This window comes from Bidens hawaiensis, unplaced genomic scaffold (assembly GCF_021521415.1).
Source record: "Bidens hawaiensis isolate Kalapana, Puna unplaced genomic scaffold, B.hawaiensis_p1.1 tig00013123_1, whole genome shotgun sequence".
Taxonomy (NCBI): domain Eukaryota; kingdom Viridiplantae; phylum Streptophyta; class Magnoliopsida; order Asterales; family Asteraceae; genus Bidens; species Bidens hawaiensis.
The window spans coordinates 517,283-541,980 of record NW_027492110.1 but is presented as its reverse complement, the minus strand read 5'-3'; the positions used below and the strand labels follow the sequence as shown (position 1 = coordinate 541,980).

General features: G+C 36.3%; 2 protein-coding genes across 2 annotated transcripts; one reads left to right on the top strand and one right to left on the bottom strand.

Moving 5' to 3' along the window:
* Positions 1 to 4,895: 4,895 nt before the first annotated feature.
* On the bottom strand, positions 4,896 to 5,489 carry LOC143543466 (uncharacterized). The gene has a single exon (XM_077035781.1). It carries the CDS (start codon positions 5,487 to 5,489, stop codon positions 4,896 to 4,898), a length of 594 nt encoding a protein of 197 aa, XP_076891896.1.
* An 11,107-nt stretch (positions 5,490 to 16,596) lies between these two features.
* LOC143543511 (serine/threonine-protein kinase STN7, chloroplastic-like) lies at positions 16,597 to 22,704 on the top strand. Its single transcript, XM_077035821.1, has 10 exons — positions 16,597 to 17,145; positions 17,231 to 17,317; positions 18,454 to 18,573; positions 18,652 to 18,750; positions 19,519 to 19,687; positions 19,758 to 19,851; positions 19,949 to 20,042; positions 20,858 to 20,914; positions 21,004 to 21,417; positions 22,422 to 22,704. Exons 1-10 carry the CDS (start codon positions 16,717 to 16,719, stop codon positions 22,581 to 22,583), a joined length of 1,725 nt encoding a protein of 574 aa, XP_076891936.1. The 5' UTR covers positions 16,597 to 16,716; the 3' UTR covers positions 22,584 to 22,704.
* Positions 22,705 to 24,698: the final 1,994 nt, after the last annotated feature.

Below are 24,698 nucleotides of genomic sequence, written 5' to 3'. Positions count from 1 at the left end.
CGATTAATATGAAGAAAGAACATGAAGAAAGAACACCAAGATTCAACCGAGCCTAATTGAAGAGTAAACCGAACTAATCAGCCCCATATTGTGAACGAGATTGATAAATAACAATACATGTGGAAGCAAAACAAGTCAATCAAAATGAAACCAAGTACTAGTTACCTAGTAATTAGCCACTTGGTATAATAAAACAAACAATAATACACCTTTTATAGGTAGTGTATACATATAGGCTATTGTACCAACACGGTTTACTTTTGCGGATGGATTGAAAAAAGATTAGAAAAATGAAGACCACAAAACAATTATCTAAAATCTCCACGCTCATTGTTAGTCTTGTGTCCCACATAAACCTTCTCATTGGTTGAGAAGGTGTATTATAAGCTTGTATATATAAAGGCTGCAACTCAATAGGACCATTGATTATTATTTGGCTTGTCTTTAGCACAACTGCACAAGTTGGTCATATTAGACTAAATGTTGGAACCACCACTTAATTTATATCAATCTTAAATATGTTTTAAGCTTTATGTTTTGTATATCCAAATTCAAAATGCAAATTTTTATGTGTAGTATGCAGCTTCTTAATTCTTTCACGAATAACAGTTATCTCATGATCTCTCTCTGAGTTTCATCTATAAAATCTAACGAGGTCAGAGGAAAAGTAAAAATGATAAATCTTTATAATCACACAAGAATCTTTCTTTGGTTGAAGAGTATTAAGTCTAATATCTTCTTATTTATATCTTACGATGTCTTTGTTAGTTATAAAATGACGAGAGAAAAAATCACCTTCTAGAATTTTTTCAGCATGGCTTAATCTTGATTAACTCAACATTGGTGACTTTTCAACTTTATTATCCAAGTGACGTGGTTATGCTAAATATCTTTTTATAAAATTCAAAACCCATGTAGAGATTTTTTATTTTTTTATAAAGCCTCCTCCTCATTCTTCACAACCCAAGTATACATGTCATTTAGATAACTGAAATGTCATTAGCTCACATGATCATATTTGTTTCACTCTTAAAAGAAAACCAATCGAGCGTGGGAAAGTCTCTTGAAACCCTACAATTTTTTTTGTCACAAGTGCCCCCAAAATACCTATAGTTTCTTCTTCTCGATAAAAGAAAATAAAATACTTATATTATATATCCAAGAACTTTAAGGTATGTATCTACTAAATTCTTAGGAACAAGCGTAAGAAGTTTAGTTTCAAATTGTTGTTACTGTATAAAACTAACTAGCATTTAGTCAAAAATGTCTACTGCAAGCGGAAAGATATCAAAAATTCTTTAATTTTAAAGCATATCTATGCACATAGAAAACATCCAAAATAGTGCGTACATTCATGTTTGTTTGTTTAATAAATGTACGAACATTAACAAGGAATTTTGTTAGATTAACTAAATGAACTTTTCCATTCCCTTGATTGGCTCGAAAGAAATACACCCCATGTGCAACAACAAACCAACGTTTATTGGTTTCACTGAATTGTATCAATGTTGTTGATCTATAAATGGCTTGTTGCATGCCTCTTGGCATATGAAGAAAGAGTGTTGTGGACTAGCGGTTACCTTAATTAATCACTAGGCAAACCAAGGGCCAATATTGGTGGTGTGGACTGCCGTAATGCGTTGTCAACAGTGAAATCAGTAGAACCGCGGTTCTTGAGAAGACAAGCAAACTCACATAAAGATAACTGAAAATAAGTGTCAAGAGAAGATACGATGGTTACCTTAGTCGGCAAACGAAGATAGTGCATTATAGAATTATATATAACCAAACTCAATTAAAGTTTGGTTTTAAGTATTTCAATACATAGATACAAACATGCAATTATGTGTGCTTAATTTGGTGTGTAATATGCAAAGTTACAGTTTTGTTATGTTAACAATAAAGGTACACATTTAGAAGTGTTATGAGAGTTTGGATCATATTTTGTATATGTTTAATGATGTTAGATTTAGGTTATATAGAGAGGGCCAAACTCATCCTAGTAAAGCTTAGGTTTTAGTATACCTTTAAATAAAAGTGTACTGGTAATTTTATCAATCTCAACTATTATTTTTTAGTCGTTGCCGGTCTTAATTAATGTATTGACTGATAACAATCCCACATGTTATCATATTTGTTCCCAACAGCCCAAGATTAACAGAATTCTAACGTCATTAGTTGCCGGTCGTCAGGAAAATGTTTTTGACCAGAAAGCAAACATTTTATTTTTTCAAACAAACTCAACATTTTCGTTCCAGACATCTTTATAACCTTGGATCGGACCTTTAGAAACCTTTTTTTAGTAAAACATCCAATTATTGAGGTCGTTGGAACACTAGAACTATCATCAGAATCAGGTGGTGATGCCGAAATGGTGGTGGTGAGCCAGTTGGTGGTGGTGGCAATGTTCAGGTTGAGTTTTCAAACGAAAAACATGACTTTTTCGGCCAAAAGCGTTTTTCGGCAACGTTACAGTAGTGGTGCTAGAATCTGTTATTCGCGGACCATTGGGAATCGCTAAAAAATGAGACTGACAACGACCAAAAAATGATAGTTGAAATAAATAAAAACTAATACGCCTTAAAGAAATACATACATTTATGTTTTATGTGTGTACATATGTGAGGATGATAGATGGGGCTAAGGGGCTCACATGACGCGTTTACATTATTGCTATATTCAATATGTTTGAACTTTTTATGCAAGTTGAGAACTTATAAAAATTGATGAAGACCTGTTTACAAATCCCATTTCTACAAAAGAAAATTATGAAAAAACACTTGAAATCTCACTTATTAGATTTCATTGGTATAGAGGGGGGTAAGCATTTATTCTGTAAAATAGATAAGGTTAATAAAAGAATACGATGGAAAACCATTAACTAGAAAAAGAGCTTGCCCCACCAACGAATAAATATTTCATAATAGCCTTATTAGATAACAAATAAAAAATGATTTATTTAATCACATAGTTTGACTCTAAAAATATGGCTAATTGGATTTGTTGGAGAGATACACCTCAATATATTATCCAATATTGAAATATTCATATATGTCTAGTAACATTCTGAACTGTTAACGGACGCAATGACACTTCCATAATTACTCTAACTTGAGTAATTACTATAAAAAAATTATAGTAGTCTGTTACGTTACTCGTAGTAGAGTCTTAATTATTACGTTACTCATAAAGGGTAACGTAATTATTATTAAAAGTTCACTTGTATTATGTTGTATCGAAATTATTTTTTTTATACTTTGTATTTTTGTGTTTTTTCAACTTCACTGATTCTTTTGTAGAAATACAATATTATAATTGTTCTTTTTTATTGGAGCTAGAGTAATTACTAAAGTGTCACCACACATTTTTTTTATCCACGTGACGGTGTAGGTTAGTCCGAATATAGTCACCCAAACATAATTGATGGGCCATGCATGTACGGACATGATATTATCCGCATGGACATTTTCTTTTTCTATTATAAAGTATAAACTTTGAATGTAAGTTTCTTTCACATTTATAATGGATTCCCCTTTTAAATTTTAAAATACTTTATGTTATCTTTTCAGTTATAAAATTCAAGATATAATTATGATTTAAGAAGTGATTGTGTAATGGCATACACATGCAAATAAAGTGGATTATAGTAGAGGTGTGTATGATTTGATTTGGGTAGTTTTGGGTTAAAAGTTGAAACAAATAAAAATTTTAAAGAGAGTTTTTGAGATTTTTAAAATCATTTGGGTTTTTTTTTTCTTGGTTTTATTATTTAAGCTTGAAATTTTAAGCTGAAAGTAATTAGCCAAACATACTTAATTTGGGCGTAATTATGTTTTGTTGGTTAATAACTAACTGATCATTATTCATTTGAGCTAAAAGATTTGGATTACATTATTAATTTTTTATAAATTGCATAAAAATAAGAAATAAAAATATATAAACTATGTTTGATTTTTCAATTTTTATTAAAGGAAAATCCAAAACTGAACCGAAAGTCCAGTCTTTACGAAAACGTAAAACCAAACCATTGACTTACGTTTTGGTTCGAGCTTTTAATGTTGGTTTTTCGGTTTTAAGTCACTTAATGGTCTTTTATATGTTAATGCGTTTCCAAAATACTTTTTGACTATTTAATCAAGCTATGTAAAGATATTCTTTTATAGAAAAAAGATAAAATATAAAAAGTGAGGTTTTTAAATATAGGAGGGTTATGTATTTTGTGGGACATGTCTTAGCTGACATAATAGAAGTTAGGTTAATAAATGAAAAATAAATAGTTTGTATGGTTTGTCAAAATCAATACCTTTTCTGTCTAGCAATTTGAGATACAGTATTACAACCAAAAATCTCAAAACTCAAATATCAACATTTTAGCCCATCCCACCAACCCAACCCAACCCATAGATGCATTGATCCATTGGATCACTATCAAAAGTTGTCTTTGATCTACTGGACTACGTCCGGGACTGGGCTTACTTGAATCGTAGTAGAGATGGACTGAAATCCAATAGACGGTGATGACACTCAGAGAGGAGAATTTAGAGGGAGAGTTTTAAAAGTTAAAGACAAAGCTTTAGAGAAATTTTCTTTGATTAATTCTAAAATGAAAACAAACTTGAATTTAAACATGCAGGAAATGTAGGTTATCACCCATATTCCTTATTTAATGTCACTATCTTCTATCTTGCAAAACTACCAAAGACTTTTTCAAAAATAATAAGTCCATAATGGGAACATGTTGACTCGGAGCTCAATCCATGAACCTCATGGGCTTCTTGACTTCTCTTTTGGACCTTATGTTGATCAAAGGGGCTTGATGTTCTGGACTATGTGAATGGGCTGGCTGGGCTGTATCATCCCGTTCTCCATCAGAACTTACATTATCCTCAATGTAATCAATATCTGGAAATTGTAGCTTCATAGAGTTCAAATTTTACTTCTTCAATGTTTTGCTTTTTCCATTTGACCAAAACCTCTGGTTCACCATTTGAGTTGATACGTGAATTTATGATGGCTTCCGGTAAATATGCTGGGTTTTCTTTTGGATCAAATTCATCCAAGTTTCCTTTAGGCCCGGTAACAGATCCGTAGCATGGCTTTAGTAGTGAAACGTAAAATACCGGATGAATTTTCGACCCGGATGGTAACTCCAGTCTGTAAGCAACTTCCCCTATACGCTCGAGACCCTTGTAAGGTCCATAAAAGCGTCGTGAAAGCTTTTGACTGATGCGGGTATGGACTGAATGTTGCATGTACTTGTGCAGGCGGAGATAGACAAAATCACCAATTGAAAAGTGCTTATCGAGTCTTTTTTTGTTGGCCTGTTTCACCATTTTCTGTTTTGCAATCTCAATGGAATGCTTTAAGGAGCTCAGAATTCCTTGGTGCTCTATTAAAGAATTCTCAATGGACCCTATTGTTGTTGACCCGGGTATATAATCGTGGATAGAAGTGGCATCACGACCATATAAGGCTTTGAAGGGAGACATGTTAATGGACGAGTATTGATTGGTGTTGTAGCAGAATTCGGCCAAGTATAACAGCCGCCCCCATGATCTCGGCTCATCGTAAACAAATGCACGTAGGTACATTTCAAGGCATCCGTTTACGACTTGGGTTTGACTGACTGTTTATGGATGGTATGCACTAGAGTGTAGCAATTTTGTTCCCATGAGTTTAAATAATTCCTTCCAAAATCGGCTTAGAAATAACGGGTCTCGATCCGAGACAATAGTTTTTGGAAGGCCATGTAAACGATAAATCTCATGCATAAAGGTTGACGCCAAAGTAATAGCGGTGTAATTAGGAGATAAGGGAATAAAGTGCGCATACTTTGAAAGTCGATCAACGATAACCCAAATGAAATTCTTGCCTTTCGACGATGGTAGATTGGTGATAAAATCCATGGAAATATCATTCCAAGGTTGTGAAGGCGTTGGGAGTGGTTGAAGGAGGCCATATGGTTTATGGTTGGGGTTATTGATTGTTTGGCATACCTCACAGCTATTGACAAATTGTGCAACGTCTTTCTTCAAGCCAAGCCATGTGAAGGTACTTGAGAGTCGCTTGACTGTTGCATTGATCCTTGCATGACCGCCAATAAATGAGGAGTGAAATTCTTTAAGCAGTTGATCTCGGAGGTCGGATATTGGCGGTATGAATAGTTCCCAGCAATAAAAACCAAACCATCTCTAAACACATGATTGGGAAAAATAGTTGGGTCTGCCGTGATATTTTTTGCAAATTCTTTTCCGGTTGGGTCGGTACTATAGTATGCCCGAAGATCAGCGAGCCAAGTGGCTGTTGGGTAAGATATGGCTAACATTGATGGGATATCTACCCTACTGAGTGCATCTGCCATTTTCTCTTCCTGGTTTGTATAAAACTTCAAATTCATACCCCATAAGTTTCGTGACCCATTTTTGTTGCTCTGGCGTTTGGATCGTTTGTGTGAGGATGTGTTTCAGTCTATGATGGTCCGTATAAATACGAAACCGGCGACCCAAGAGATATTGACGCCATTTCTTAACTGCTTCGGTGATAGCATATACCTCTTTCGTATAGGTGGATTGACCTTGCATAGTGGGACATAATTTCTTGCTAAAGAAAGCAACCGGTTTGTTTTCTTGTGATAGAATCGCCCCGATAGCCATACCGGAAGCATCCGTTGTAACATCCAATGGTTTCGTGAAGTTAGGAAGAGCTAGTGTGACAAGCTGTTGCATGTGAGATTTTAACTTCTTGAAGGCATCATCAGCTTCTGCTTCCCATTTAAATTCCTTCATCTTCAGAATATCAGTTAAAGGGGCTGCTATTTGAGCATAATTTTGAACGAACCACCGGTAGTACCCGGTTAGTCCCAAGAATGCGCGGATTGTTGTGAAAGATGTCGGTTGAGGCCACTGTTGGATGTCCGCGATCTTCTCCGTTTCCGGTGCAACTCCTTGACCCGAAATTTTATGACCCAAAAACGAGATATCCGTGACTCCAAACACGCATTTGGAAGCTTTTGCATGAAAGTGATTTTGTTGCAGTTTATCGAATACATAGCGGAGGTGCGAGTAATGCTCCTCTCGTGTGCCACTGTAGATGAGTATATCATCGAAAAAGACAAGCACAAAGTGACGAAGCACGGGGCGAAAAAGATCATTCATGGCCGACTGATAGGTGGATGGTGCATTAGTGAGGCCTAAAGGCATCACTAGAAATTCATAGTGGCCATCGGATGTTCGAAACACGGTCTTGCGAATATCCTCATGAGCTACTCTGATTTGATGATACCCGGAACGTAAGTCAAATTTGGAGAACACTGTGGCACCGTGTAGTTCATCAATGAGTTCGTCAATTGTTGGAATTGGAAACCGATCTTTAACTTTTACCATGTTGAGGGCACGATAATCGATGCAAAAACTCCACGAACCATCTTTTTTTTTTACTAACAACACCGGGGAGGAAAATGGACTTTGGCTTGGTCGGATTATACCATCATGTAGCATTTCGGTAATGAGATGGGTCATAATTTTCTTTTGGAAGTGAGGATAGCGATATGGCTTAACATTAATTGATTGGTCGTTGTTGAGTAAGGGAATATGGTGGTCGTGGTACCTGTTTGGTGGGAGTGTGTGTGGGGTTTCAAAAATGGGTTGGAAAAGATATAGGAGTGTAGTAATGTGAGGGTCGATGATGGTTGGTCTTAGGTTTTGTTTGGTTCCATGGTGAGGGTATGAATGGATGCAACGAAATCATTTTTTAGCATGGTGGATAATGAGCTCGAAGAGATGTGGTGGGTTCGTGGTTCACCTTGTAAGGTACATTGGTTCCCATCTTTAACAAATGAGATTTTCGGCACCGAGAAATCAGCCATAATGGTTCCAAGTGCACCTAACCAAGAGATTCCTAAAACGACATCGGCACCCTCTACTGGTAACACAAAATATGGAAGTTGGAACTGAGTTTTCTGCAGTTGTAGAGTGACATCTGGGCAATAACTGGAGTAGTGGATGAATTGGCCATTTCCAACCATAACCTTGAATGGTTCGAGAGGGTTGGACTGAAGATTCAGTTGTGTCACGATCCGTGGTTGAACAATGTTATGTGTACTACCACAGTCGATCAATACAGTAACTGGGCATGTGTTGATGAAACCTGTGATACGTAGAGTTTGTGCTAATGACATACCAAAGTACGCAGCAGCAGATAAGGACCAAAATTCTAGTTTGGTTGGATCCTCCGGAGGTGCGGTTTCTGTTGAATCCGGCATTGAATCGTGTTCTTTGATATCCACAATCAACAAGAATTGTGGGGGTGAACTGTCACACCCCGACCAAAGGCGGCGGAACATGCCGGGGTGCAAAGTGATTGGACAAATACACAAGACACTATTTTAAGTGACAATATTTAATCAACTCGTTTATTTCATAAATCAATAATCAACACATCTCGTTCACACCAACAAATTGAATACAAGTAACATTTATATTGTCCGTTTTACTAATATCCTAATGGTCTTGGTAACGTTTTTCGTCAAGTCCTCAAGTCAACAAAAGTCGAACCTGTAACATTTCATAAAATAAAGTTTGTCAACATAAAGGTTGGTGAGCAATTCATAAGTTTGAGCATATAAGTATATAGTAATAAAAAGCCACAAAACTTGTATACAAAACAATAAATAATAGCAACAATTTAGATATGCAAAAGATAAATAGTTCGGACCCTTTCTAAATGGTAACAACCAAGTATACTCGGATCATAGTATCCATAAGGCTACCCGCCTCATGCTAAATAGTTATCGTTAATAAGAGTACATTAACGACACCTTCCATAAGAGAATACCAAATGGATTCGGGATTTCGATTCGGATCACGATACCGTCTATAAGGGGATACCAAATAGATCGGATTTTTTGAGGCCAACCTGCCTTAGCATTCAAAGTTTAGCATTCAAGTGTGGCTAACCGCCAGAGCAATAAACATTTAAGCATGTAAGCATATAACACCAAATCGAGCATTTATTTAAGTAAAGTATACAATCACGTTTGTGGGTTTAAAGATTCAAGTAAATAAAGCATTTAGTTTGATAAGTATGAAATGTCACCCCAAAACGGAAGATGGAAAAAGGGGTATGAAAGTACTCACCTCGATTAACGAATCGGGAAATAATAAATGATCGACAAATAGAAAGCTTGTAAACGAAACGAAAGAATCCGACTTGAAAGCTAATTGAAAACGAATAAATAAAATGTATTAATGAACTTGAACTTTAGTTGAAACTACATTTGAAACATTGAATGAGACAGTTCGGTTGTTAATCGGGTTACCGGTTAGTTTGTTAACGATCAGGGACTCGTACTTAATTGATAATTAAAATAAAAATAATATTATTTTATTGGGGCGTTTAAATAACTAAACCAATATTAAATAAAAACAAGACGGGTTTTAAATCAAGAGTTCGGTTTTCATAAAATAAATTGATAATAAAGTTTATAATAATATTATTAATGATAAATGATAGTAATGATAATAATAATTCTAAAAAGATATGTAATATATATATAGATATAAGATAAAGATGATAATAACAATAATTATAAATAATAATACTAATATAGTATAATACTAATAATAATAGTTAAAGAATAAAGTTCTTAGTATTAATTAAAATGTTGTTGATAAAAATGATAATAATAATTATTTTAATATTTATAAATATAATAGTAAGTTATACGTAATAATACTAATAATAATCTTTATATATTGATATTAATACTAATAGTAACAATAAATTTGTTAAGTATAAAAATTATATCAAAACCGGTCTAGGATGAGACGCGAACCCGAGACCTCTAGTTTATTAACTAACGTACAAACCAACCGAACCAAAATATCAATTGTTAATTTAAACCCATAAGAAAATAACATATCCATTTCTCGTGTGTTCATATTTTCCCCAAATCAAAAATAACTCTATACCCAAACCAACTCGTTTCAAAGTATATAACCAAATATATATAACCGGTTATTAACGACTTTAGATCTTAAATTCGATATATGAAAAATTAATAACACCGACACCCAAATTATTTTACCTATTATATGAGTGTATGCTTGTGACTTTACACCTTGAAGAACCCGAGCCAAAACTGTCGGAGACGAAGAAACAGAAGTGCCGAGGCCGATTCCGGCCGCCGGAGGCACGTTGGAAACGGAACAGGGAGAGAGAGAGGGAGACGGGGAGAGAAAGATACGGGGGGGGGGAGAGAGTTGCGACGGAGAGGGGGAGGAGGAACGGCAAGAGAGGTGACGGAGAACCGGGGGCCACGACGGCGGTGTGCTCGCCAGAAAAACGTGGCTGCCGGAAAACGGCTAAGAAGGTGGGTGGCGACGGAGATCGAGAACGGGGAGAGGGATGTGGTGGTGGTGCATCAGAGGTGAGGTGTTCGGATATGGTGAAGGAGCTCGCAGCTCGCCGGACCACACCTCCGGCCGCGGAAGCGGCTGCCGGAAAAACGAGAGAGGGGAGAGAACGAGGGGGGGTTCGGTGGCGTTACCGGGCCAGGGGGGAAGAGGTGGGGTTAGTGGTGGTGCGTCGGAGGTGTTCGCCGGAAGTCGCCGGAAATCCGGGCTCGCTGGAAAACGGCAGTGGGGGTGGCGGCTGATATGATATGGTTTAGGTTTAGGGTTTTATGTATATATATATATATATATATATATATATTAGTTATTTGCAGACAGTTCCTCCAAGTCCTAAATATTATACTAAAGGTTACTAAACTTAACAAATTGTTAACATAGATTGAGAATGGCAAGAAGTACCCCTTACAATTTATAAACAAATTTTATGTTAAATGAACAACGATTAGTACGCGCCTACATGACGGGCTTGATGAACTAAGTACGTGAAAACTTTAAGGATCGACTTAAATGATTAATAAAATTATCGGGTCGGGTTTACAATACAATACGGGTTTGAACTATAATTTATTAAAATAAATCGCGAAGGAAAAATCGAAACCCGAAATTTGACGGATGTCACGTGAACACTTATGGCCGGTACAAGCTTTTCTAGGCAACGAAAACAAAGACCTTCTTTCCGGCGTTGTTGGATAGCTTCGGGTGAAATTTTTGTAAACGGTAAAGGTTTAGGCGTGGGTTGAATGGTGGTGGTCGGTGGGTGTTGGTATGGTTTTTCGGTGGGGGTAGAAGGAAGGGCAAGTGTACTGGTGGATGTAGTTGACGTGGGTACGATGTTACTTTGTTTAGCAGTGTACGGGAATTTGGGTTTAGAAGAAAAGGCTAGTTTGTCTTCCACTAGTGGGGCCAAAGCACATGCATCATGAAGAGTGGTGGGTTTAAGTATTGCCAATTCCGATTGGATTTCTGGCTTAAGACCCGAAATAAAGCAATTCTTTATGGTTCGTGGAGATAAACCTGTAACACGGTTACTGATTCTCTCGAATTCGGTTCGGTACGCTCTAACTGTTATGGTTTGGCGTAGCTTCAAGAGAATTGCCTCGTGATTTTCAAATGTCGATGGACCGAAACGCAGTTCGACTTCTCGTTTAACCTCCTCCCAAGTCCCCAGGAGGCCGTTGCTATCTAAGTGTTGGTACCAAGCGAGAGCATCTCCAATGAAGTGGAATGATGTTAACGACACGCGTTCCTCTTGTGGAATCTTATAATACGAAAAGAAGTTTTCTAGCTTGGAATATCCAACCGAGGGGGGTTGTACCGTCAAATAATGGAAGTAAGATTTTGGGTGTTTTGGGAATATTTTGGTAGTTTGATGAAGAGGATGAAGGGGTTTCATTGTGTTTTGAAATATTTATATGTGGAGATTTAAATGTGTCAGTTGACATATGGTCTGAAAGGTTGGTGATATGGGTGACCAAATTGGCGGTGGTGGCGGTTTGTGAGTCAATCTTGGTGTTGAGGGATTTTGTGGCTTCAATTAAGGCGGTTAACTGGGCGGTGTTTTTGTCGGCGGCGTTGGTGGCTGAAATGAGTTGTGTTATGAGGTCGGTATGGGGTGGTGGGGTATCGTCGCTACCGGTGTCCCGGCGAGGCGGCATGGCGGCAGGTGAGTTGAGAATGAAAGCACCAAATGATGGCACTTAGAGAGGAGAATTTAGAGGGAGAGTTTTAAAAGTTAAGAGACAAAGTTTTGGAGCAATTTTCTTTGATTAATTCTAAAATGAAAACAAACTTGAATTTAAATATGCAGGGAATGTAGGTTATCACCCATATTCCTTATTTAATGCCACTATCTTCTATCATGCAAAACTACCCTATCATAGAGATGTTCAAAACGGTTTGGGACTATGAACCGGAACCGGTTCCTATATTCAAAACCCCATTTTAAACCGATTCCAGGCTCGAACCGGTTAGGGAACCGAACCGGTTCTCCCACCCTCGGACCCCTAACCTATGGAACCGGTTCTTACCGGTTCCTAAACCGGTTCCTACACTGTAACCGGTTCCAACCGGTTACAGTGTAAAAATTTTTTTTTTTTCGTTTTTCGTTTGCGATTTGGATTCTAAACTACGATTCGTATTTGTATAGCATGAAAAATAAACAAAACAATTAACATAAAATTCATTTTATTTACTTTAAGAAATTCAAAAAAAAAAGGTTACATGTTTTAAAATCTTCAAAAACAAACTAACAAAACATTAAACTTATAAATATAAAGTTGTGACATATTATTTCTAGAAAAGCCTTCTTGTTCGTCGTAATTATTGAGCGGCGACTTCTTCCTCGGAATTACTTGTAGAAATGTCTTCTTGTTCGTCGTGCACTCGAACATCAAGTGGTGTTTCATCTTCGAGAGTGGTTACGTGTTGAATACGATCGATTGAGTCCAAGTGATCCTTTAAGCAAATGCACATCTCCACCGACTCCGAATTTAGTCTTGTTATTCTCACCGATATTACCCTGCCACTAAGAGAAAAGGCGGATTCCGAAGCTACCGTAGAAGCTTGGACGGTTAGTAAATCACGGGCCATGGTGGCAAGAATCGGAAACTCGGTTTCTTTTACCTTCCACGAAGCCAAAACATCAAAAGTGCCATATTCCTCTTCGGATAAACCGGTATAGTAATCATTTGCACTATACCTTCCTAGTTCGCTTGAAGGGGTGTTACCCCTTTGTTTTTTAGCCGTTACGTTGCGAACGGTATTCATAAGGCTAATCATGGGATCTCGTACTCTCACTTGAACTTGATGAAGACCCCCCCGGCATAGACATGCGTATGTTTGACCCATATTTATTTAAATAAAAGTCATACATAAATTTAAAATTCAAGTTAAAATCATTTTTTGCCTCTGTTGAAAAGTTTGGGTCAACTTCATGCATATCTAAGGCTGAAAAAATTTCGTCTATCACACATTCAACCCCCGTAACATTTAACATTGGGTTTAAAGCGGCGGCGCAAGTAAAAACCGGTGGCAATTCAAGAAAGTATTTTTTTAATTTAAACTTCTTTGGTAATATGATGTTTAAAAACATTGGACTTTTATTTTCAAATTCTTTAAGATTGTTAACGATTAAAAATAACTCCGAAAGAACCAAGGGACTTGTCGGATAATACGTTCCCGATAGTTTCGTAGTTGATGTTTTAAAAACTTCAAGAAAAGTCGATAAGTCATTGATAATTTTCCATTTCTCATTTGAAAAGGGGATTGCCAAATCATTCTCGGCAAGAGTATAATGAAACATTTGTAAAGTTTCTCTTTGTTTCAAAGCACTTTGAAACATTATGCAAGTGGAATTCCATCGATGAGGTACATCCCAATTAGGTCCCAAAGCTTTTCTTCCCGTATCTTTACAAAATTTTCTATAATCCATTTGTTTTTTTTTACTTTTCTTAAAAACTTCATGTAGCATTAGTCTAAAATCGTTTATAACCGATGTAACCTCATCCGAAGCAAGTCCGTCTTGCACGATTAAATTAATGATATGTGCAACACACCTTGAGTGAAAAAATACACCATTGCAAATCGGCGTATATTTTAATTTTAATTTATCAACCGCCGATGTATTATTCGACGCGTTATCAAATGCCATTGAAAATATTTTATTTTCTAGTTTATAAGTTTTTATAACATAATCTAAAATTTCAAACAAATTATCTCCCGTATGTGGATACTCAAAGAGTTCGAAAGCAATGGTGCGTTTCATCATTTCCCACGATGACGGGTCTACCCAATGAGCGGTGACACAAAGATAAGATTCGGGTAGACCATGTGGAGCCGACCAAACATCACTAGTTAAGTTTATTCCCGTATTTATATTTTCAAAATATGCAATTAGTACCTCTTTGGCCTTCTTCCACAATTTTAAACAATAACGTTTAAGAGTATGACGACTTACGTGAGTGTATTGTGGTTGAAGCGTATCTCGAATCATGGCGGTTAAGCGAGGGTTGTCGAAGTGGCTAAACGGCAAAGCTTCTTGAATCACAAACTTCGCCATACGATCTTGAACTCGATCAATTTCGTATGTAAATATTCCGCCTTCACTATCCATTTGCGTTTGTTGCGAATCGACGTTCTTTTTCAACGCCTTGCAATACGGTTTTTCGATGTGTTTCTTCAAATTTGAATTCGAAAGTGGGTTTAAATAAATCCCACAAAACTTGCACCGAGCCTTCAATGAATGGTCACTCAATTCAACCAAATCCCAATTGCACCAAATCTCTTGATTACAATTATGAGGTACAATACGAACGAAACTTGGTGCGGCGTTGGAACCTTGACCAACCGATGATTGTGAGGCAGCCATAACAACAAATATGAATATAGAAGAAGAGAAAACAAGAGATTAGAGAACTCAAAACGTTGTAATAGCGTTTTTTTGTATTTTTTTGCGTTCGGGTTTGCGTTTTGAGTGTTGTGATGAACCCATGACACCAAATACCTATTTATACTAGTAGTGGGGTGCTTGGGGAGCCAAAAAACGGCTATTTTTGACCCCAACGGTCAAAAAACGGCCAAAAAAAACGGCTAGATCGATCCAACGGCTAGAACCGGTTCCTAACCGGTTTCGGTTGAACCGGTTCCAGAACCGGTTCCGGTTCGGTTCATGTTCCTACCCGCCCCCACTCAGAAATGCAAGAACCGGTCACGGATCATCTGGTTGAATCAGATAGGGTCCGGTTCCTACCAAAAACGGGTAGGAACCGGTTCGGTTCCACCGGTTCGGTTCCAGGAACCGGTTTTGTTGATCATGCCTACCCTATCATGCAAAGACTTTTTCAAAAATAACAAGGAAACAATTATGCAGTAACTCCATCATGGGAACATGTTGACTTGGAGCTCAATTCATGAACCTCATGGGCTTCTTGACTTCTCTTTTGGACCTTATGTTGATCAAAGGGGCTTGATGTTCTGGACTATGTGAATGGGCCGGTTGGACTGTATCAGAAGGTTATGCCGGAAATAACAAATGCAAATGAAATCGGTATGGGTGATGCGGTCATCGGTACGAACGGGAACACTGTCTCACCACCCCTCGGTACTGACTTTTTGTATCCTGTCAATCCTTGGTCTCCAACGATAAGATAATATTACCGTTTAATATCCAAAGTATTTAAAAAATAAGTTTATTAGATTTTAATAATCCCTATCGAACAGTATTGACCGATAATAATTCTTATTCATTTTATCGTCACTGACGGTTCCAAATTTTAAAAAGTTGGCCCCTAGTGGCCCCCCGTTAAAAAGGACTTAATGACGTTATACTTTTTTCCAAATTAAAAACTAATGTTTTAGGGCTTTTGATCGGAAAGGGAATACATAATCGATTGATGTAAAAGTTAGCTCGAAACGGTGATCCATACGGCTTGATTTTTATTTATTGTGAGTTCGAACACTCGAATTGAAACATTATTTCGTCGTTTCCGAGCACCGTGCCGAACATTTATGTATTATATTAATTATGTAATTTCTGTAATTTTAATGTAAATTGTAATTGTATTAACAATATATGATCATTTTGTTAACTGTATTTTACTTAATGTTTAAAGTTTAAAATTTGTTATTAATTACCCGTACTTTTGTAGTACACGAGCCTCAAACTAACAGCTAGATATAAACCATAATAACTAAATCCAGTAATAATAATAATAGAAATAGGATCAAATACATTTTATTCTTAACATGAAAACGGTGAGAACTAATTTGTTGTTATGATTATGTTTATTTTTATAGGTGTTTGCTGCTATTTTTTTGTTCGTATTTGCTAATTTTCGATTATGAGACGTTATAAGTATTTGCTTATTTATATTTTGATGTTATTATTAGATGTTTTCTTTTGCTGTTATAAGTATTTGCTGGTATATGCAGTTATTATTTTGTTCTTGATTTTGATTCTTTTGTTGTAGTTTTTAGGTTCTTTTCTTTGTTATTATAAGTCATTGTTTATGTAGATTGGTATTGTAGTTGGTATTGTTTCTTACGTTCGCATTTTTAAATAAATTGACATTATTTCCTACGTCCTCATGTTAAGATCAAAATGTCATGAACCTTCCCCAACAATAATAATATAAAAATCTAAATATGATTTGTGGTGGTTATCACTCAATCCACTCTACTCAAATTCTCCACCAATAATACCAGAAAATCCCCCCAAAACTATAACCATAATTCACTCCCTTCATCACATCACATATGCTCCAAGAAACCCAAATACAAACTCTCTCAACTTGAATCAAATGTAAACATGGCCACAGCTTCATCATCATCAGCATCATCTGGACTCCGATTCGGGTTCGGAACCAATTCAATCTCACCATCTCCATTTTTCGGCAAAAGGGTATCCATAAAACCACCAATTCGTCCAAAAGTCACAATCTTTAAACCAAATTCACACTCACATAGCGTAGTTGCTGCAATTGAATTAGTTGATCATGTTCATAACGTGTTTCTGGGTGTTGGGGTTGGGCTTCCGTGTACTGTCATGGAGTGTGGGGATATTATTTACCGAAGCACGTTACCACGGTCGAATTCGTTGACGCTTACGATCCCGGGTGCGGTTTTGGCTTTGGGGACTCTGTCTTACCTTTGGGCTACACCTGGTGTGGCTCCTGGGTTTTGGGATATGTTTGTGCTTGCTTTTGTTGAGAGGTTGTTTAGGCAAACTTATAAAAAGGTTGGTTTTTTGTTAATTGGTTTGGTTATTTTGGTGTTGTTGTGGTTATGAATTTTGATATGGTTTGTTTTTGTGATGGGTGTAGGATGATTTTGTGTTGGGGAAGAAGTTGGGTGAGGGGGCTTTTGGTGTTGTTTATAAGGTTTCGTTGGCGAAGAAGGCGTCTTCGAAGGTGCGCGCCGAGTGTTTGTTGAAATGTTTAAGAGAGATTTGTGTTTTTTGTTTAGGGAATGTTACGTGAATAACTATGGGTATGTTTAGCAGGAAGCTTTTTGGAGCTTCTAGTTTCAAGCTTTTAAGAAAAAACTCCTACTCAATTAAAAGGCTTGTTTGGTTCAAGGAGCTTGAACCTTTTAGATCAGGAGAAAAAGCTTGAAGCTTCTACTAGTAGCGTTTAGAAAGAGCTAGTATTTTAATTTACTTAAATAACCTTCCAAAATAAATACATTTACTATTATTCTTTTTAGTTATGCTCATTTTAGTAATTTTATACATTTATTAAAAGCTCCAGCTACTCTGCCAAACATATAAAATATAAATATATCTAAAAAGCTACAACTACCAGAGTACCAGCTACCAGCTTCAAGCCATTAGCTTCCAGCTACAGCTAGCAGCTAGTTTTGCCAAACATACCCTATATGATTATTACTTGTATGCGTATATGTCAATCAACTGTGTTACTTTTTAGGCGTGTAAATGAACCGAAAGAAGGCGAATAAGGCTTTTTGATGTTCGTTCGTTAGACGTTAACAGAACAAACGAATGGATTTTCATGTTCATGTACATTCATGAAGAAAACGAACATGTTCGTGTTAAACATGTTTGTCCGTTTATATTCTAAAAGGACATAAACGGACGCAATGAAAGTAAATAAACAAAGAAAATGAATGTGTTCTTGTTCGTTCGTCTAAATTGTTTGCCGATCACCCAAGGCTTGGTTCCAAATTTTGATTGAGTGATGAGTTAATACATGACGGGTGAATTCGTATAGTTAATGAATATAAATAATTTTAAGTAAATATGTAAACGAACCACGTAAACGAACAAATATAATGAGGATAAACGAACGTAACTAAACAAACGTATACAAATGCAAATGAACTAACATGTGTTCATGACTTCATTTTCATGCATTTAACTAAATAACCATTTTTTTCTGTTCATATACGTTCGTTTATAAATGAACTCTCGGTTCATTTCCAGGCCTAGTACTTTATTTAGAGAAATTATAATATTAGTAGCCGGTGCCTCTAAATTCCAAAACAACCATAATTTAGTAACTATTATTGTTCTGGTGGTTGATAAAAGGAAGGCGATTTAGTACTCAAAAAAGCTACAGAATACGGAGCGGTTGAGATATGGATGAACGAGCGTGTGAGAAGGGCTTGCGCAAACAGTTGTGCTGATTTCGTGTATGGCTTTCTCGAGGTATCATATAATAAATCGAGTCTATACATAATAAACTTGGAATTTATATTTTTTATATTTATCGGGTGTATTTTGTAGAGCTCTTCAAAGAAAGGAGCAGAATATTGGCTTATTTGGAGGTTTGAAGGGGAATCAACACTTGCAGATTTGATTCAGAGTAAAGAGTTTCCTTATAATGTTGGTAACTCATCTCAATATTGGTTTTTGGATTTATTTGGATTGACTTTCAAGTTTCAACCCGCTTGCTCTATGACCTATTAGACCCGTTGCCTTTTTAGCCATGTTTTTCATTTGACCCGTTTGGGATAAAGCACACCCCATGTCGACCCGTTAAAAACCAACTGGTCAAAATTAATACTTATACTTATTAGGGGTATGCATGGGTAGGTTTTGGGCTGAAACTGAAAATTTGGTTTTTGTTTCTCAAAACTGTTTGCTTTCGGTTTTGGTTTTTCCGGGCTTGTCGTTTGGGCTTAAAATTTTTGGTGTGAAAGACAATGACCAACTTTGGTCTTAAATATATTTGTTAATTGATGATGAAATATTTGGGCCTAAAATTTTTGGGCTGCCACATTTATTAATTTTTTATTATATATTATTTAATACTTAAAATAAAATATTATCATCCATAAATTCACCAACAAAAGTCAGTTTTTACAGGTTCATATATTTTATAAAAGTTGGTTCTGTTTGGGTGGTTTTCGGTTTTCAGTACGTGCAAAACCTAAACCTAACCGGAAATTCGGTTTTTAAAAAAACATAGAACCAAACCATCAGTTTTGGGTTGGGTTCAGTTATTTCAGTTCGGTTATGTTATTTATTTTGGTTACTTATTTCAGTTTCGCGCACACTCCACTTATAATGGTTACATCATGCTTTAAAGCTAAATCTATCCAATGTGCAAGTTTTAACCTTTTCATCATAATATCTTTTAAATGTGTTTAGGTTGAATCAATGATTCTCGGGGAGGTGCAAGACTTACCGAAGGGATTAGAACGAGAGAATAAAATCATTCAAACGATTCTCGGTCAACTTTTGTTTGCGTTAGACGGTCTTCACTCAACAGGGATTGTTCACAGAGATATCAAACCACAAAATATTATTTTCTCTGAAGGTATATATATATGTCACATTTTTTTCTATAAAATGGTTATTTATGGATTATTATTTTTTTCTAAAACCAGGGTCCCGAACATTCAAGATCATCGATCTGGGAGCTGCTACAGATTTAAGAGTTGGCATCAATTATATCCCAAAAGAGTTTCTTTTAGACCCAAGGTGTTAAAGATTACGACTTTAAATGTTATAATTTGTGTGTTCTGTTTATGTGAAATAAAGATTATTCTTGGAGCCTAAAGATTCAAACTTTTTACAGATATGCAGCACCCGAGCAATATATTATGAGCACACAAACTCCATCTGCACCATCGGCTCCTGTTGCAGCTGCACTTTCTCCGGTTTTATGGCAGGTACTGTTTTAAGGTGTAACATGTTTAAAATGGGCTCATGTTAGAATGGATATAATTTTGGTACGGGCCAAAATGAGTTGGCTGATCTGAAACATAAATACTTTTTTACACATTGGGCGACTTTTGACCAGTTTGACTCGTTTTTTTTTTAGCTAATCTTTTTGGTTATATCCGTTTGACTCGCCAGATCTAATCTTTCAAATGAAAGTACATGGGATATTTTTATGCGCTGATTTATACCTCGAGTGACCTTCAATCCGTTTGACTTGTTTCCTTTTTAGCTAATCTTTTTGATTATTTCCGTTTGACCCGTTAGATCTAATTTTCAAATAAAAATATTTTAGATGTTTTATACTTTGATATAGACTTTTCTGAGCGACTTTGATCCGTTTGACTCGTTTCGTCTTAGCTAATCTTTTTTATTATACCCATTTGACCCCTCAGTCTAATTTTAAAGAGACAGATGCCACGTAAGCTGCCACATAAGCATATTTTTGACAACTAGGCGTGCCACGTAAGCATCAGACTAACGGAGTTAACATTCCGTTAGTCGCGGACCAGTGTGACCAATCAGGTTAAAAGTGGGGACCGTCATTAGCCAACTCGTTAGTTGGAACTGTTATTTGCCAACATTCAATAGTTGGGATTATTTAAATCCAATTTTCCTTTATGCATTGAAATACACTTTGGGTGACTTTTGACCCATTTGACTTATTTAGCTAATCCTTTTTCACTATACTTGTTTTCTTTTTAGATATAAACACAACCCGATCGATCCATTAACTATTAACTTTATCATGAAAATCCTTGAACAGTTGAACCTCCCGGACCGTTTCGACATCTACAGCACCGGTCTCATACTACTCCAAATGGTAAGCACCCGAGCCGAACCATTTCATTTAAAATTTTTTTAACAATAATGATAATAATTATTTAAAATTTACGTTATCCGTTTATATAGGCATTCCCTCCATTTCGCTCAGACAGTGGTCTCATCCAATTCAACCGCCAACTAAAACGCTGTGATTACGACCTCAATGCATGGAGAAAAAGTGTCGAACCACGTGCAAGCGCAGACCTACGAAGAGGGTTCGAGTTGTTTGATTTAGATGGTGGAATCGGATGGGAACTTTTGACTTCTATGGTCCGGTACAAGGCCCGACAAAGAACCAGTGCTAAAGCAGCTTTAGCCCACCCGTATTTTGACAGAGAAGGTCTTCTAGCTTTATCAGTCATGCAGAATCTTAGGCTGCAGTTCTTTCGTGCCACACAACAGGATTATAGTGAAGCAGTCGTGTGGATTATTCAGCTTATGGCCCGATCGGGAACTAAGAAAGATGGCGGGTTCACTGAAGCTCAACTGCAGGAGCTCAGAGTAAGTTCATGCATCTTATGATATACAAAAACTGTTAAACGGGTCGTAAATGGGTTGTAAAGGGTTGCAATCATGTTTTGAACGGGTTAAACGGGTCATAAACGGGTTGGCGGGTTGACTATGTGAAAGATAGTTTTGATTTTTTTGTTCTTAATTTAAAAGGGTTGACGAGTTGAAATGTTTAATTGAACGGGCTACACAAGTGAACCTGAACATGGCCCGTTTAAGTTAGACATGAGAGCCCAAGACGGCAAACATGATTATTTCATGTCATGTTTGGGTCGTGTCTAAATTTACCAATGTTTTCATAACTGGACCAGACACCAAACCGGACGGCCTACCAGTTCACCGGTTCAACCGGTTGAACCGGTCGGACCGGCCGAGCAACTTTGGTAAAAAAAATGACGGTTAGGGTTGGAAAAGTAATTTTTCAAAAAAAAATAATTTTTTTTTCATAGAAAACCGGTTCAGCCGGTCGACCGGCCGGTTCCCTGGAAGCCGAGCGAACTGTATAGATTTGGACCGGTTGGTGGACCGAATCCCGGTCGGACCGGTTCGCCGGCCGGTCCGGTCTCAACAACGCTGGAATTTACCATTCATAGATTTTCGTAAGTTAAAGAATTCATCTAAACGAGTCAAACATGGTGTAAATGCGTTGTAATCAAGTTGTGAATAGAATTAAACGGGTAGGCATTTACCCATTTTATTTTTTTAATTCTAATGATTAAACGCATTGACATGTTCAAATGTTTAACTAAACGGGTCAAACATGTCAACTTGACAAGTTAACCCAAAAACATGTTCATTTTCATGTCGTGCTCATATCATATTCCAGTTGGTGTCAGGAATTGCTACCCTTAGATTTTAGCAAGTTAAAGAATATAATCATGCTATAAAAGAATTTTTCGTTAACAAGTAAATAATATTTAGGGACTTATATATGCATGTAGTTAACAACTCGTGGGTTTGTTTACGGGTTCTTTTCTTTTATTATTTGTACGTAGGAAATACGTCCACAGAAGAAGTCAAGTGCACAAAGAAATGCTCTTGCCTCAGTCCTTCGCTTCCAGAGGAAGATCTTGAAGACACTAAACGAGAGCATGGACGAGCTTAACCAACGGAGGAAGAGCATGTGGTGGAGTAGATGGATTCCAAGGGAGGAATGAACAAGATCTGTTAGTGTATATAACATACTTTTGTGTAATACCATATTTGTAAATTTGAAGATGAAAAATGTTATGAACTAAAAGGAGTTAAGTTGTATTTTCATAGTTATCATAAAACCTACTAGGTTGTGTTTGTGGGTTGATAGTGGGTCCAACTCGACTCAAACCTGAAAATCGTCTCAAACATATGAACTCAAACACGACACAAATAACCTAATTCTTGTTATATTTTATTCTCTTGAAAATTTTAGCATAAGATACCTAATCATGACATAAAACATAATTTGAAAGTAGATAAATAAATAAGCTAGTCAACCTTCGAACATATTAGGTTGACCTCAACCGGCCCTAAACCAATACCCATGAATTCTATGTCAGGTTTCTGTCATGTTAGAAATTTAGATCCATAAAAACTAAAACCGACCATTACTGGATCTTTGTTTGTGATGTAAGTTATAACTAGTACATCACATTTCGCTAGCTGGCTTTGAGAGTGTATTTTGATAAAATAGCATTTGCTTAATTAAGTCATAAAAAAATTGATATGGGGATTAGTGGAACATTAATGAGTAATTATAGCCCTGCTTGCGGTGCGCACATATGATGTATATATGTGTGAACCCTCGGGTGGGCAAAAGTGAAATTGCACTAATTTTGACGTTATTTTACTAATCTCGTGAAAATAACATTAAAAGTGACGGACGGTTAATCAGGCATCATGTAGTGGCGTTGATAGCTGAAAGATAAGGGTACATGCACCGATCAGCCGGTGTCCCGATGATTGAGTGCTATGTGCCTTATGTCTAAGGCTTGATGCAAAATTACTATCGAGCCGGGGGTCTCACCGGAAGCAGCCTCTCTATCCCTATGGGGTAGAGTTAAGGCTGCCTACATCTTACCCTCCTCAGACCCTACCATAGCTTTGCTATTGGTGAGATATACTGAGTACGATGATATAATTAGTTAATTATGCTCATTAAGTGATACACCTGTAATTAGCTCATAGTCATTTAAGCAACATTCGTGTGGTACTTCCTCAAAGTCAAATGAGTCTTTATATTATAAGTGCTAGAACTCTTTGACTTAAAAGACAACTAATAAGCCTATAAACAATTACTTCTGGAAATTCTTTACACAACCATTCATATCTTAAAAATATGTTTCCACATGCTTGGATCATCGTTTGAACTGTGAAATGATTTTACAAAATTTTTTATTATTAATTAAGCCAGAGGGAGCGGTTATTTCTGTCTTTTAACTCTTTCTCATTATATTATCGACTTATCGTCACGTCAACTTTTCCTCATTCCACATCTAATCATCTTCCAAGTGTTCATTTGCATCTTTCACCCATTATTTAATTAGTTTATTCATATAAATAAAAACTAAATTTTTTTTTTGAGTATTTTGCATGCCCGGAAACTAGGGTTTATTGGTGTTTTTGATTTTTTAACTCATGTTGTTTTAATTCATTCAGTACAATCATGTGTTTTAGTGCATTTTCAATACATTGTGTTATAGTTTATGCGATATCAAAAACCTTGGATTCGTATTTGGACATTGAAATGCGTATCCGAATTTTAAAAATTATTTTTATTCAATATATTTCAAGAAAATATTTATAATTTAAAAAGAAAATTTCTAGCTAATATTTGTTATTTAGTAATTTTTTAAAAAAATATTTCGGATTATTCAGATATCTGAAGTATCAAAATATTTTTTAAAAAGTTTATCCTGAAATATGAATAACCAAATTTAGATATTTCGGGTTCGAAATTTCAGTTTATTTGAGACTGATTTTGAATGTAGATCTTTTTTTTTTTATACACTACCTCGTCTCTTTTCTCTTACAAAACTTGTTCGAAACCGTATAACATAGTAACATTTCGGATGAAATGACATTTTTCATCTAGACGTCCTCTCTCCTCCACCTAGATGTCAACTAAAAAATGAATTGTAAAAGCATATATATCAATTGAAGATGCTCTAAGTATATTCAAAGTGGACCTCCAAATTTTACATGGGAGTGTTCGTTATATACTTGTATTCACTTACTATAAGTATGTTAATAATATTTAAGAATAATGAGACACATGTAAAAGAACAAGTGAAAGA